The 16,292-nt window shown below is 40.6% G+C and overlaps 2 protein-coding genes across 3 annotated transcripts; one reads left to right on the top strand and one right to left on the bottom strand.

Annotated features, from left to right (window-relative positions):
* Window positions 1-803: 803 nt before the first annotated feature.
* On the top strand, window positions 804-5,880 carry rabep2 (rabaptin, RAB GTPase binding effector protein 2). The gene is made up of 13 exons (XM_065279585.2): window positions 804-1,167; window positions 1,669-1,833; window positions 2,086-2,174; window positions 2,301-2,669; window positions 2,756-2,851; window positions 3,108-3,206; window positions 3,325-3,444; window positions 3,609-3,687; window positions 3,818-3,829; window positions 3,994-4,049; window positions 5,045-5,143; window positions 5,236-5,352; window positions 5,772-5,880. The coding sequence occupies exons 1-13, from the start codon at window positions 1,122-1,124 to the stop codon at window positions 5,874-5,876; spliced, it is 1,452 nt and encodes a 483-aa protein (XP_065135657.1). The 5' UTR covers window positions 804-1,121; the 3' UTR covers window positions 5,877-5,880.
* A 662-nt stretch (window positions 5,881-6,542) lies between these two features.
* Window positions 6,543-15,954, bottom strand: atp2a1 (ATPase sarcoplasmic/endoplasmic reticulum Ca2+ transporting 1). 2 transcript variants are annotated; one of them, XM_065279565.1, is made up of 24 exons: window positions 15,799-15,954; window positions 15,547-15,685; window positions 14,936-14,953; window positions 14,762-14,844; window positions 13,751-13,855; window positions 13,341-13,479; window positions 12,655-12,735; window positions 12,454-12,539; window positions 12,077-12,374; window positions 11,794-11,960; window positions 11,602-11,690; window positions 11,377-11,479; window positions 11,136-11,267; window positions 10,698-10,823; window positions 10,397-10,615; window positions 10,183-10,294; window positions 9,708-9,931; window positions 9,332-9,552; window positions 9,053-9,255; window positions 8,861-8,946; window positions 8,639-8,772; window positions 8,420-8,537; window positions 8,161-8,278; window positions 6,543-6,819 (listed from the first exon to the last, which is right to left on the bottom strand). In XM_065279565.1, the coding sequence occupies exons 2-24, from the start codon at window positions 15,662-15,664 to the stop codon at window positions 6,782-6,784; spliced, it is 3,018 nt and encodes a 1,005-aa protein (XP_065135637.1). In that variant the 5' UTR covers window positions 15,665-15,685; window positions 15,799-15,954; the 3' UTR covers window positions 6,543-6,781. The 2 variants fall into 2 exon arrangements, with proteins under 2 accessions (XP_065135637.1, XP_065135646.1); XM_065279574.2 differs by lacking the exon at window positions 6,543-6,819 and adding an exon at window positions 7,799-7,828.
* Between the last annotated feature and the right edge of the window lie 338 nt (window positions 15,955-16,292).

Here is a 16,292-nt window from a genome sequence, read left to right as displayed (position 1 = left end):
TTGAATAAATTGCTGCATCCTCATTCACATACTTCTACTATTTCCTGAAGTATGTTCTGTTTTAGTTCAAATGTTATCTCCTTTCATTTAATATATAAACTTTATTACAAGCTCTAGGCCCAACATCATGACACACAACATAACAGAGGGAATAAATACATAGGCTACACACATAAAAACATACTTTGATTCATGAGAGTCTTAACAGGCACCCATACCAATGTTTCCACAAAAATATATTTTATATTAACATATTTAATTATATTCATATTTTTTTCTTTTTATATCATGTTTACTATATATTTAAATGTATTAATTTAGTGACGAATTGCTTATTTTATTTACAAATTCAGTGTATGATGACTAAACTCTTTCGCAATGAATTTTGGGTAATATCAGCTAGAGTGTGCTTAGATCTGCACTTCTTTTTCCATCCGAGTATTTTAATCTCATTTTTATCTCAGTTTTGGAATTACTTTAAATACTATTTATGACTTATAGTCTGCGAATTGAGGCGCAGGTGTAGAGTTGTACTTAAAATTCGGGCCCATGGAACGGGAAGTGCTAAAATGCTAACTCGCTTCCGGGTTTTGCCTACAAAACTACGTCATCCCCGCGGTACTCCAGGGTAATTTAAAGTGATTGCTGCATGTTACCACGTCTACGTCAGTTTTACTTCTCGTTCTCCTTTTCAATGATCAACTATAAAGTAGAAAATCTATCAAACTCCCTTTAAATTATACAACGAACATAACCGGAGGACGAAGATTCTCTCACTCATCTGGCTGCGTCTAAAATCCTAGTGAGCGCCCTAGGAAGATCATACTGTACTGTAGTCACGTTCTAAGTTAACAGATGCATAAAATACTGTCTAGATAGTCAGCTCACTATGCTTCGTGACACAACCTCAGTGTGTGTTGCTCTGGGGAGTATGGTTGGGAATGGATAACATCCGCTCGACTAAACCGGGGAAAGTTGTTTCCTGAGCACTTGCTTTAGTTTGTAGTTTTGTTGAAGCCCAGCCCTGCTGTTGCAGCTCAGACAGGAAAGGGAAGACGGATGCGGGCGAAGGAAAGAATATCAAAACGAAACGATCATACCGACACAAATGACGTTAAACCATGGAGGTGTCGGAGACGCCACCATCGCGAACCGGAGACAACGACGGTATGAACAACCATTAAGATGTCACATTGCACCACACATATTGATGTTTGTGTATATAAACACACTTCAAGCAGTCAGTCAGAGATTGTTTCGATTAAATCCGTACGTGACTGTGTTTAACTTACACGTATAAACTGATCATGTAGCTATCAGAGCTATTAAGTAAATCTTACAGACAGCATTAAATTCTAGACGGAAGAATTGTTGGCACCCAGGTTTAGATTCATCATGACTAATATAAAATAGTCGAGACAAGACAAAAACACAAGCGATCAACAGGTGCCACAAGTACTAAAACTAGATTGACGTGTGTCAGATATTGTCACTGTTGCAGTCTTGGACATTGCACACATCTAGTACTCATATGTTTAACCCTCAATAATCACGATGCACCTGTTTGTAAATATGCACATGTTTTAAATGAACCTTTTTGTGAATGAGAGAGGTAAAATGGTTATTTGGAAGATTTAAAGAATTCTTTCTGTGAATATTTTTCATCAGGAATATTTGAAGAAGATCTGCAGACCCAGCTAATCGAGTGCAGAGCTCAGCTGGAACACTGGCAGGGTGTGGCAAGGATTTGCGAACTTGGCAAACAGGAGGAGTTGCAGGAACTGCAAAAACAATGTGACCAGGAGATTCAGTCTTTGCAGGAGGCTCTGAGAGGTAAGGGAAGGTTTGAAGGAATTTGGTTAACTAAGGTCAATGTTGTTGATGGCCCGGCAGTTTCTCTGTATGTCTCGTTTTGAAAGGTTTGCTCTCAACATGAAATGCCAGTTGCAAACTATTTTACTTCAACAATGTGATGTATTTCAGAGGACAAAAAGATAACCAAACATGTTGATTTTATCTATCTAGCATTGGATGGTTAATTTTGGCATCTGACTTATCCCAATTCTCCTGTTTTTAAAATTTTAGAAACAGCTGCCCAATATGAAGCTCGACTATCTGCTCTTCAATCTGAGCGCGCTCAGTGGAGGAGAGCCACTCGGCCTTATGACAGCAAGGTTTGTAAGCCATGAGTGTTTTTTCTTTTTAAATTTACTTTTTATAACCTTAAACCATATAATAATTAAGTTCCTCCTTCACTTTTACTCTTTTAATGCACCTCCTTATTTTTCTCGTGCATGTAGGGTGGCATTAAAAAGGGCAAAGTGGAGGGTACCTCCCCCCCCACTGGAGAACTGCATGGTGGCTCTTCTCCACCACGGGGCATTGACCCTGAGAGCGCGGGCTCAGACTCCGATCTACTGGAGCTGATGCCAGAGGTTTCAGATACAGAGACCACAGGGTTTATGATGGACTACTTCCCCCCTCACTGTGACTCAGCCTCCCTCTCATCCTTTTCTCTGGACACGCCGTCTTTGCCCAGGCATCATCCCCCTCAAGATGACACCGCCTCTCTGGTTTCCACAGGAACGCTGGTGCCTGAAGCGATCTACCTGCCACCACCAGGGCACCGACTGGTCTCTCATGATGACTGGGACAAAATGCATGCACAGGTACTGTGAATAGACGATAGAGGTCAATGATGTTGATGCATGCTGTCACCATCTCTCATGTTACAATGGTAATGTGGTGCTTGCAGCTTGAAGAGCTTCAAGAGGAGTTGACAGAGCTTAGAAAGCAGAAAGCTGAATTGGAGAGAGAACTGGATGTGCAAAGCACAGAGACACAAAAACAGGTACAGAAACTCCGTTAAAACAAAAACTAACAGTCAGCTCGGGGATCTGAGAGTTCCTCTTTAGAGCTCTTTGGAACAATAAAAATCATAACAAGGTTATGTTGCACTTCTCAGCAAAATCAAGGGGTAGTTTATTATAAATTTCAAGTAGTTTTAGGTGTATCTTACTGTATAACTTGCTTTTTTATCAAACGCTAAAAGGATTGAGCTTGTTTACATGCGAACACATTCATATATATATTGTTTCACTTTACAGTTGTCAGTGCTGCAGTCTCAAGTGCAAACATCTGAGTCCCTCCTTCAAGACCTACAAAAATCTTTCAGCCAATCGCAAAGTGCCGTCCAGAGCAGATTGGTGAGTAGCAGATGAATGGCCCAATCAAAGAGCAGCATTAGCCTATCATCAGGCAATAACACAAGGTAGGGTGTGACCACAAATAAATGACATGTCTGTGTGTATCTTTTCCATCCAGGCCGAGCTGTCTTACTCTCAGAAGAGAGTTTGTAATGAGCTCTCCAAGTTGAAAGGTGAAGATGCCGAGGTTGATGAAAGTGCAGAAGATACCCTGCCACCCCTCAGCCCAACACTACAGGTACATCCCACTCTATCACTACGTGTGTGTGTGTGTGTGTGTGTGTGTGTGTGTGTGTGTGTGTGTGTGTGTGTGTGTGTGTGTGTGTGTGTGTGTGTGTGTGTGTGTAGGGTTTACATGTGGATGAAGGCTATAGAGAAATGAGTGTGTGTATCTTTATGCAGGCAGCACACTGTGAGGAGAGGCTTCGTATTGAAATCGTGAACCTACAGGAACAGCTGGAGACACGCACAGAGGAGAGCGGTCTGTCTCTCTTTTTTTATATCTCAATAATTTTGTATTAGTCATTGAAGCCTGTTTATAGTTTTGTCTCTAAAATGACCATGTGATCTCTCCCTTCGTCTAATCCTTCTCTGCAAATCTGTTCCTCCAGAGATTTTAGAAGGTGAGATATGTACACTTTTGTAGATGTTTACTTTACCGATTAAACTGGTTGTCAAGTGCATTTTAATGGTACTAATAATTACTTCTTTACATGCCAGTGGTGCCTGCGGATAAACTTCTTAAACTATTTGCATAAAACTCATTGACATTTTATCTGTCCCTTAGTAAAGCTTGCAAGCCTGAAAGTAGAGACGGACCGCATTCAGAATCATAAAGAAAAGGTATGTGTGCCATTCATTGGGTCTCATTCACTAATAATTGCATACTTTTTTCGGATATATACGCACACTTGAACTTCTCATGAAAACTTTATGCATAATTCACAACACGTGCATACACGCATGAGTTTGTTCTTTTACTTGTTCTTACGTTACTAAATTTGGAGTGTTCTACATGAGCGGCCGCATGCACAAGGTTGGCAATTTGCATAAAACACGCCCAAATCAGATCCATTTAAGGGTTTTCTGCAGTCCACAGAAGGAAAAGAGCTAAAAAAATCCATGATCATATTTATTATTGGTCAAGTTAAGTTTTTCTTTCGATGGAGGAAGCAAGTTCTGTCCACCGACCGGAGTAACATTAAAGAAGTATTGGATGCGTTAACAAATTTTACATTTAATCAATATGACAGAGACACGCATTTGTATCTAAAATAAAACAGACAGGAGATCAAGTGATTGACGTTTTGATTTCTCATTACATTAACATAACGTTTACATTGGGCATTAAGCAAACGCTTTCAAATAGAGATTTAAAAAATGAGGAAAGAAAGCGTGAAGATTTGTCATACTGAGCATCTTTATATTTTTTATGTGTATAAAAAATAAGTAGGCTATAATATTGTATAATATAATGTATATAATATTATAGATCATGTATAATAATATATAATACAGAAAATATTATAATATAAAATATAATCATGTACATTTTATATATCAAAATTATTATACACATTCTAATTATAGCCTAGTATTTGATAACAGCATGCGTATGAGTGGTTTTAGGTTTTCTTGTATTTTTGCGTACATTTAGAATAAATTTTGATATGACAGTTTTTGTTGAATCACGATTTGTTCATGAAAACATCCGTACGCACACCTCGCGCACAAATTTGTGCGTACGCATGCTTAATGAATGAGACCCATTTTCTCTTATAACATTTTCCTAGCTGGCATACAGAAATGTACAACCCTTTGCGTGCTTCCCTTTGTAGTGTGAGGCTGAGCTAAAGGAGTGTCGCATAGAGTTGGAGGGTCTGCGGGTGGCGCTGTCTCATCTCCAGAAAGAAAATAAAACGCTCATCCATGGGAAGGTAGACCTTGTCGTTTGCTGTATGTCTTTAAAATTGGTTGTGTAATTAGATGTTTATCATCATGTCTGTCTCTCCTGCTTTGTCTCTTTTAGGCTGTGTTACAACAACAGTGTTTAGAGCTGCGCAGTCAGGTGATCAGTCTGCGCACTCAGCTAGACACGAGTCAGACTGTACAGAAAGATTTTGTGCAGCTTTCTCAATCCTTGCAGGTATTAAGGATCAAGATCTTACCCTTCTTTATCAGTCCTTATGGTGTCAGTAGAAAAAATAAATGTTGGATAAGATACAGAATGATGTGTGTGCATTATTTTTAAATAATCCAAAGGTCCTTAATTATTAATTGAGGAGTCAATTATTCCTCTTACACCATGGTTACCACAAATATCACTCTGGTGCCTAATTTAAAGACATTTGACAGGTTATGTGTGCGTTTTACGGAAAAAGAATTAACACCCATTGAACATTTTTCAGTCAGTGGGAGAAGCATTCAACAGGCCCGTGATATAATTGTATATAAATCCTATATAGCTGCCTCCACTTTCCCATTTTTTTAATACTTTTTACTTATTGTCTTGCCAGTTAGTTTTTGTAAATAGTTTATTAACTTTATCTCTCTTTACATTCTCAGGTGAAACTGGAGCAGATTCGCCAAGCAGAGTCATTGAACCAGGTCAAGCACATTTTAGGCGAAGTGGTTGAAGAAGATACTGATTCAAATAAAGATGCCACATGAAACAGTAGACGAGCAGGTGGCTTTTTGCAAACCAAAGGGAAGAGACTTTGTTGGGCAGAGGAGATGTCCTCACAAAGGATCTGGTTGAGGTGGGCTGCCCACAAAAGTGCTACTATGAAACAAAGAACTAAATGGCCAGTGCTGCGCTCATGGTTCAAAAAAGCTTACGAACATCTAATGAACCTTATGAGCTAAACTTAATGTCATGATGAATCTGATTTGTTTAAATATTTTATTACTGTAAAATGTTAAAACACTGACTACTGTCTATACTAGACGTAACGAGACTGCAGTGTAATTCTTAAAACTCTATAAGACTGTTGGCCTACACCCTTTCCTAAAGCACACACTGTTGGCCTACACCCTTTCCTAAAGCACACTGACTAATATACTGTATATATACTTACTATCATCTGTCACCAGCAAAATGAAGGATAGAGTACTGTAATAGTTTTTCCATTCAATTTGTGGCCAAAATCGTCATTTTATTATGTAACTGGCGTCATCATTATTTTATATTAATGAGATGATAAAACACTAAATACGTTTGAATGGTCTTGAATGAAAATGTATTATGTAAGTGTATCATAATGAAAGCACCCAATCTGAGTGCATTGTCTACGAAGGATGTTTCATGAAACTAAAATAAGATAAGAGAGCACAATCTTTATTTTAAATACACATCTTTATTTTAAGAATAGCATTATCAGTAGAATATACTGTCCATAACAATATTTATTAAATTAAGTCTTAATACATATACATAACACTTAAATATTTTTTTCCTTTGTTCTGTAAGGTTGTACGTTTTTATGCGTGATTTCACTGATTCACAGTGATCCACTCCTGGCAAGATTTCTTTTTCAATTAGGAGTGATCAGATGTTCCTCATTCTCTTCTGTTTCTCAGTTCCACTTTTTGGACACCAGATTTTCGTCTCTCTCTGTTAAAGAAAAATATGTGAAGTGAGATGGATTGGCTTGTTTAACTTAAAAATCATACCACTATTGAAAAGACTAAAGAAATACTGTAACACATTGCCAGGACAACTAAATATATTGACATATAAATGCAATAAATATGATAGTAAAGATTCTAAAACACTGATTGTGAATTATTGTTAAAATATTATAAATCTGAACTACAGTCCTTTAATTTGATAAATCTGATTGATCTGTTTGTACAGACAGGTTAGTTGATATCTAAAAAAATATCTCCATGTCAGACACCATAAGTGCCAGGGGGGTAATAATGTATGCAAATGTTGAAATGGCTCACTTGTTACATACCAGTGGCACTCATATACCAATAATAACTGATTGAAAAGGTGCCTGTACAGACACTACTGTTTTTTGTGATGTTACAGTTAAGTTGCATCCCAAAACATAAATATACTTCAGACTTATTTACATTTCCAAATATCTGATTAAAATATGATCCTTGTTTGTGGTGATTTTCAATTACAAACAACTAAACAAACTCGAGTCAAACTAATTGGATAGCCTATTTGTTCGCTTTCTGAACACAGTAGTCTCAATAAGTTAATAGCTAAATAAAAACATAATAGCTAAATAAAAAACACACAGACAGACATACTAGGGCAGTGATTCTCAAACTCTTCAGCATACCCCCCCCCCCCCCCCTTTAAGTAGGTAGGGTGCATCCCTTTGCCCCCCCAAAGAAAATTGATGACATAAAACCATCTTAAACGTAGAGTTTGAATTAAACGAAACATATTAAACAATGTAGTGCTGTTGGTTGGTAGGCTTATTTTTCTGCCGTTTAATTACACAGAATTTATGATAAATTAATGTATTTTATAAAACAGCACCATCTCGCGCCCCCCAGTTTGAGAACCACTGTACTAGGGGGGACACAGGCAAGGACAGACAGTAAGGGATTGTGGAATACCTGGTTTTTGTTACAGGAATATGGAAGGGTACAAAGTTAGGCTGGAAGGAGAATAAGAGGGGTTGATTAAGGGATTGAGTAAGGATATTAAATATTTAGGAGGAGGAATTTTCAAAACCCCAGGGGGTGCAAAAAAAAGGGAAGGGGAATAAATCAGCAAAGGAGAACACAGGTTTAAAAGGGAAATTGAAATTATTAACACATTATAGGAATTATTTGTTATAGAAAATATTATTACTTCTTGGGTTGAAAATATTGTCTTGAAGACATGTTAGAAAAAATACTTCTTATTAATATTAATATCTTCAAAATGAACTAGTGTATAAATATATTATATTTCAGGTATGGTTGTATGTGGTAAAGGGTTACTTACGCTCCAGGTAGTTGCGAGCGACAAACTTGAGCACCTCGTCGATAAGGATGACTGGAAGGGAAAGCTTCATTACCACAATCCACTGTTCCAGGCTGAGATGGGTTAGTTTGAAGATCATCTTTTTGAGAGGAAGACACCAAGAAACAAGAAGATAAGGAACAAGAATTTTTTGCGCATTTCGTAGGGCTTTAGAAAATAAGAGAGCTGATCTGTTGACTAACTTTTTGCTGAATGCCAAATGAACAGATGCAGTACTTACGGGCAGAGGGTCCACGTAGATGATCATGAAGTGCAGAGACATGGAGAGAGTCATGGCTCCGACCAGCCACAAGTTGCTCCATGGAGGCATACGCAGCAGAGACTGATTCTCCGACAAGCTGCACACACATGTATGAATGTTACGTTCAACGATGTCGACCAGCTTGAAATGTATTAACTGTTAAATATGTAGTTATACTGAGCACCAGTGCTTTCTAACCTGTTAAGGGCGTTGCACATCTCGATGGTGACCAGCACAGACAGAGCCATGGTCATGGGTGGGGCGGCTTCAAATACTTCACACTCAATGCCGGCAAAGTCTTCATTGTCTTCTGTGCATTGCATGAAGTGGGACTGATGGACAGAGAATTAATATTGCATTATTACATAATTGTGCGATATATAGAATAGTAACTGTCTGTAATCTGTGGTGAATTCTCACCAGCTGGTAGAAGGAGACCATGGGTCCGTCCTCGGAGTATATGAACCACCAGGCAGCAGCACCGACCGTTGCAGCACCAACATAACCTAAGAAACAGAAATAGGTTTAGAGATATAGACTAAATCTGGAGATCCGTAAACACCCAAATACATGAAATATATACATTAAATTATCAGAAGTTTGCTTGCATACCTCCAATAGCCAGGTATCTGAAGAAGAGCCATCCAGAGATGAGGGGCTCTTTAGGAGAGCGGGGAGCCTTGCCCATGATGTCCAGATCAGGTGGGTTGAAGCCCAAAGCGGTGGCAGGAAGACCATCAGTAACCAAGTTAACCCACAGGAGCTGAACTGGGATCAGAGCCTCGGGAAGGCCAAGAGCAGCAGTCAGGAAGATACTGGAGATTGAGAGATAAGAAGTCAGGTTTGGAGGTAAGCTATGCAAATTTGTGTGTGAGGGAGCGATTGTCTTACCACACGACCTCTCCGACGTTGGAGGAGATGAGGTAGCGGATGAATTGCTTCATGTTGTTGTAAATGGCTCTGCCCTCTTCAACAGCAGCCACAATGCTGGAGAAGTTATCATCAGCCAAGACCATCTCAGAGGCTGACTTGGCAACAGCAGTGCCAGAGCCCATAGCAATACCAATCTCTGCTTTCTTCAGAGCGGGAGCATCATTCACACCATCACCAGTCTGAGGAGGAAAGACTTCATTTTTAAACAGAAACGCAAGCATGGAGATCATCCGTAGATTTAAAACTAAAATGAAGTGTACAAGGAAATCTCTCAACAAGCGATTCAAGTACATTTGGTCTTCAATTTCATCTGTTCTGTACGTTTTTTTCTTACCATGGCAGTGATCTCATCAAATCCCTGAAGGAACTCGACGATTTTGCTCTTGTGTGAGGGCTCAACACGGGCATAACAACAGGCTTTACGCACAGCCTCTCTCTGTTGGGGCAGTGGCAGGTCATCAAACTCACGGCCTGTAAAGGCACGGCCAGTAACGTCCTCATCCTCAGTGAAGATGCCAATACGACGGCAGATAGCCACAGCAGTGCCCTTGTTATCACCTGGTAATGGTTGGAAATAATCAGTATTAATCCTATCTTCTGCCGCTATGTGCCAGCCATGCAACATTGTGGAAGGTAATATGTTAATTAATGTTAACCTGTGAAGCGAGTATACTAATCGTGTATATATCATGGATGCTAATAGTATATGGTTTGTACATGCTTAGTCATGCAACTGGGAGTGTCAGAAATACGGGATTAAAGTGGGAAATAGTGGGAATAAAGAAAAGTGTGTGAATGACATGACGTACCAGTGATCATGATCACACGGATACCGGCAGCCTTGCAAAGCTCAATAGAGCCCATGACCTCTTTACGAGGGGGATCCAGCATACCAACACAACCCACAAAGGTGAGATCAGTCTGTGAGTAAAACAGAAATGGAAGATCAATGATGTTTCCTCTTTATGGAGCACTCTACCTTAAAATAATGTTTACTGCACTCTTTGTCGCACAAGTGAATACCTCGTAGTCACCAAACTTGGTGGAGTCTTCCAGGTTCATCTCCTCTGGTCTCAGAGGGTTGTCACGGGTTGCCAGGGCCAGACAGCGCAGGGTATCACGGCCGGTACCCCATTCTTTGATCACAGACAGGATTTTATCCTTAACTGGGCCAGTCAGGGGCACACGGTTGGTTCCGACACGCACATAGGCACACCTGTCAATCACACCCTCAGGAGCACCCTACAACAAAATGTGTGCTTTAGTTTTTTGTTTTGTTTTAGGGATTAGGTTCTTATTAGGATGCTTTTAGAATGGTTCTCACCTTGACAAACATCTTGTTTCCAACAGGGGCCTTGGAGGCCTTTGCGGGTGAGCAGTAGACGGACATAGACTTTCTGTCACGGGAGAACTCCAGAGTAAATTCCTTCTTCATCAGCTGTTTAATTACCTAAGAAACCAAGACAAGGTGAACTAAACTGTTACTAACATCCAACCAAAATCTTTTGTGTTCCTGTAGCTTAATAGTTAGAGCATTGTGTTAGCAGTGCAAAGCTCATGGGTTCGATTCCCAAAAAAAACCTATACTGATAAAATGTGAATCGATTTAGATTATAGCAAATTTAAAAAGATGCTTGTTCTTTGTTGTGTTTCAATCATGAATGTCAGCTTACACTTCAAATGGATTTAAAGAAATACAGCATAGACTCACAGGTGAACTTCTAAAGATAAACTATGGTCCTGAAGAAGTTGAGGTACTTACGGAGCAGCATGCGTTGGCTCTCTCCACCTTGGACAGGCCACGGACATCAGTGTTGAACACGTTCATCTTTTCGACCAGACAGCACAGAGCTGTCTCTGTGGCCTCACCGACCTTCTCAAAGATGCCTTTAGACTGAGAAAGACATCGGAATAAGACTAAAACAAAAAGTGAGAGAAACACTCCCTCCACGGACAATGACGGGACAATGACGTGAGATACAGAAGAGAGGTGGTTTCTTTACCTCGTTGTAGTCCAAAGAGGAGTCATTGCACAAGGCGCAAATGGTTCCCAGTTCAACAAGGCCATCGTTCTGGCCACACTTGACAGGACGTCCAGCCTTAGTCCTACAAAGCAGAGAACAGAGAGTATTGGGACTTTTGTTGTAACTATTATAAGCTTTATGCATAAACAAACTGAACTGTTTAGATCGCAAGGACATTATATGCATGTTAAACAAATTACTTACACTTCTCCTTCTGGGGTGTACTTGGATCCAGAGATGTCATATTGGTCAAGTGATACAGATTCACCATCCACCTTCTCAATGACAAACATCTACAAACAAACAAACAGAGTAATGCTTTAAACAGTTAAGAATTTGCAGATGCATTTGTCTATAGAGGTTTCCCTTAAAATTTTGTCCATATGACTAACAAACCTTAGTGACACACATCTGGTTGGTGGTGAGAGTGCCAGTCTTGTCTGAGCAGATGACAGAGGTGCAGCCCAGAGTTTCTACAGAGGGAAGAGAACGGACAATGGCGTTTTTCTTAGCCATACGGCGAGTTCCCAGAGCCAGGCAGGTAGTGATGACAGCGGGCAGACCTGTTCAAAAAAGAAAGAAATACAGAAGTTGGGGTTACCGCTAAACACATGAAAGAAAATATTCCGCATTAATGTAGCATATATTTAGTTTTAACAGTCTACTGCCGTATTCTCACCCTCAGGGATGGCGGCCACAGCGAGGGCCACGGCGATCTTGAAGTAGTAGACGGCACCTCGGATCCAGGAGCCTCCGTGCACGGGGTCGTTGAAGTGTCCGATGTTTATGAGCCAGACAGCCACGCAGATGAGGGAGATAACTTTAGAGAGCTGCTCACCAAACTCATCAAGCTTCTGCTGCAGAGGGGTCTTCTCCTGCTCGGTGGCGGCCATCTGATCGCGGATCTTACCGATTTCAGTGGAGACGCCGGTGGCGACCACAACTCCGATGGCTTTGCCAGCGGCGATGTTAGTGCCCTGGAATAATAAAAGATTCAGTGTTAGCGCTTAAAAGGCGGTGGAGATAAAAGTAGATTGATAAGAAAGGTAAACTTACAGAGAAAAGCATGTTCTTCTTGTCCTGGTTGACAGCCCTGAGGTCAGGAACAGCATCTGTGTGTTTGATTACACTTACAGACTCACCTGAGATAAAGAAAAGATGGAGAGTTGGGGAGAGTTACGCTTTTGCATGTATTATACTTGTATTAAAATGTTGTGGTAATTGTTAGTATTATTCAATGATGGTTTAGAGACTAACCAGTGAGGATAGACTGGTCCACACGGAGGGTTGTAGAGCGGATGGCAGTGATTCTGATATCAGCAGGGACTTTATCACCAACTGCACAGGAATTCAACACCGTTAAACATGAGCATTACCTCTAATACATGTTAAGAGTATTTATTATTTGACTTTCAGAAATATCTAAAAAATGTATAGATATTTTATTATAAAGGTTTTTATTAGTTTAGCATTAAGTCCTTTCTCAATAACACGAGACGGATATAAAAGACGTGGCGACCAAGGGCAACTTGCCCTCCAGCAAACTGTAAACAAGCAGCTTGGAGGCAAAAATGAGTGATGAGGAAGGAACAGGTGGAACAGAGAGATAGAGAGAGAGAGAGAGCTATCGAGCAAGTAGAAGACAGGTGCTGTTGTATTTATATACAGGCTTTTCTTTGCATGTGCTCTCCCGGGTTCTTTCGGGCTTTCCTGATCCTAGTACTCCATATTCTTCCTTTCGCTCTAACACATGCCTTGTCATTTCCCTAAAAGGCCGTTCACACTTCCTCAAGGTTAAAATTGGTTGCGTCCCTTCACATGCATGTGACATTGTTGTCACGCTGTGCAAGGGTTTCGCTTACTCTGCATTTCCATTCTCTAATCATTGTGCTATTATCGGATGGTTCTGTGCTACAGATGCTCTACTAACACAATTTAATCACCTGACACTTCCACAACGTCTCCAGGAACGATCTCTCTGGCCTTGATCATCTGTACGCTCTTTCTGTCAGCACGGTACACTTTTCCCATCTCGGGCTCGTATTCCTTCAGAGCCTCGATGGCACTCTCTGCATTGCGCTCCTGTGGAAACAAATGTGTAGATGAATGCTCGTTCCCCATGGGACTTTACACTTTCAGGACCCTCTCCTTCAAAGGGTGTGCATACTTTCCAAATGATTGCCGTCTGCTGTCCCTTGATGAAACCCGATCAGCATCTTATATTTTAGCTGTCGGGTCACATGACAATATATCTTGCTTTGCATTTTTCGAGGCCTTTAAGGGACCTCTGATGTCATACCATACTAAAGACCTTTTCAGGGTTTGTGAAACTGAAATGGAAGTTTTTATTCACCTGCCACACTCCGACCACAGCATTGGCGATAAGGATTAGAAGGATGACAAAAGGCTCGACAAAGGCAGTGACGGTTTCCTCGCCTTCCTCAAACAAGGCCAGAACCTGATAAACAGATAAAGAGACCGAGATACATATAAGTTGATAAGCCAGAAAATACAAGTACTGACTATTATACAGACATATTGTTCTTTATTACTATACAATGAGTATGTGTGTGTACATATGTGCCCTCTTATGTTCATCTGTAGCTACATGAGTTATGGCACAGCTGATCCTCTTATTCTAAATCTCACATGTGTGCACACATTACTCGATTTATGGCATGTTAACACCCGCTGTCTGTCTGTCCGTCTCTCCTTTACTTTCTGTGTTTCACCATTGAGCTGTCCTTCATTCCATCCATCTCTGACCTTTGTGGATGGTTTCAGTTTCTTGGACTGGCTTAAGACCAACTTAAAATAACACACTTTTCCTCCCTCTCTCTCTCTTTTAATCTCTTTATCTTGTTCTCTTCTGTCTCTCCATTTCTTTCTCGCCTGTCCTTGCTCCTCTTTAAAGCTTCGTTCCTGGCCTTCTAAGGCTGTAATGCCAGGTGTGATGTCACAGGGCTGAACTAATGACATCTGCTAAATTTTTTCCAAAACAGAATTGAATGGCTAAGAAAAAAGGAAAGAGCTGAAGTTTGTGCAAAGACTGAATGATGTGTACTTAAGTTTCAAGACCTAGAAGGGTTCCATACCACACGGCATAGGACTATAGTCTACCCATACTCGGAGCTGAAGGCTAAACGTTTAATTTGATTGACAGGGACGGATGGGAATGTGGGAAATGTGTCGCTGTCCTTCACATTCGCGTTATTTACCATTGTCTGCACCCTCAAACGAAACCCTGTCCCCTGCTTAGAATATTACAGCTATTACAGGTCGACCCTTGACCCGCGGCCTTGTGCCAATTTTACACCAGATGAAAAGTAACGCGTTGAGCATCCACAGGGTTATATTTACTTACAAAAGAAATGCAGGCAGCCAAAAGCAAGATCCTGACTAAGAGATCTTCAAACTGCTCAACCACCAACTCCCAGATGGTCTTACCTGAAACAAAAGTATGGTTTAACGCGTACATTCAATAAAAACCGCTTTATTGGGTTATATAGAGCTATGAAACCATACAGTGAAAACTTACCCTCCTCGGCGGGGAGCTCTGTGATTGGTGGTCCCATTGGTTAGATCATAAGAGAAGATGATTGGAAACGAAACCATTAGGATCATCCATCAGTACCATTATCATTAACAGTCAACATAACACTAATTCACAGTTGTATTTGATAGTATTTAATATACTAGTATGTACAATATACTAGTTTGTCCTTCTGTTTGACCTTGTAGGTTCAAAGTGGCCCTGTGACTGTATTTCAGCTTAAGTAAAAAGTTTTGCCAGACTTTCTAATCGGATCTTCTTTCCATTATCTTTCTCGTATCAAACATTTGCTTTTTGTTATGAACCAGCATGGATCATTGCATCTGTGCTCTCTCATTTTGCCCTTTTATGGAGATGGACAATATGAACAGTTTAAATGTTTACATACAAGTATTTTTAACATTTTGCTGCACTGTGCTTTCCAAAAGTCACTTAATTGATAACATTTTCTTTCTGAACCCTACCAAGGGAGGCCCTTGTTTAAAATAATATCTACGTGATATGTAATTCAAGCACTTATCATGTTATTGAAATCACACTCTCTATTCATTCATCCCCCAGTTCATGCCTCCATCCATGTGTCCATATTTTCTCACCGTTGAATCCATACTTTTCTTGGCTTCTCTTCACCTGGTCTGGAGAAAGGCCTGTGGTCTCATTCACGCTGAAGTAGGCCAGGCATTCTTCCGAATCCTTAGTGTGTGCGTTCTCCATTCTGTCTTCTCAAAGGGGAGGCTTCACAGAAAAAACAACACAAGAGATGTAGGTAAGTCAAATTCCCATTCAGATCAACACAAAGGGTCCAATTTTAGGGCTTTTCAACTTTAAAAAAAAGTAGAAGTACCCACCAACACTTTTTAAAAGTGTAGGATAGGGACTTAACAAATTGTCCCTTGGTTATCTCTCCCCACTCACTGCCTCTCTCTCTCTCTCCGCTCTCTCTCTCTCTCTGGAGCGCAGGGCTGACAGAAAGTGCAAACTTTCACCCATCACCGTAGAGTTTATAAAGTCACCGGAGAGACCATCACCCAGGTCACACCCATACGAGGCCCCCTATTGGCTAAGGAGAGACGAATATAGTATGGAAGGGGTGTGGCCTCGTGAAGAACTATGAAGGGGTATGATTGGTGCAATTGGACAACAACTGCAGTGGGGGTGAACAGCCTTGAAAGCCGGGTCAAAATCGGGGGCTGTTTTTGGAACATAACATACACCAACAGGAGGATGGAGGTGGTGAATGGGGAACTGGGGTGTTGGTACAGAGAGGGATCTGTTGAGTGATAGCTCAAATGGTTTTGGGATAATGATGTTGGTGTAATAAGGGATGGGTGATTGATTGGGT

The sequence above is a fragment of the Paramisgurnus dabryanus genome, chromosome 3 (genome assembly GCF_030506205.2).
Source record: "Paramisgurnus dabryanus chromosome 3, PD_genome_1.1, whole genome shotgun sequence".
NCBI classification, from domain to species: Eukaryota; Metazoa; Chordata; class Actinopteri; order Cypriniformes; family Cobitidae; genus Paramisgurnus; species Paramisgurnus dabryanus.
Note: the sequence above shows the minus strand (reverse complement) of the source record. Positions and strands in the feature narration are given on the sequence as shown.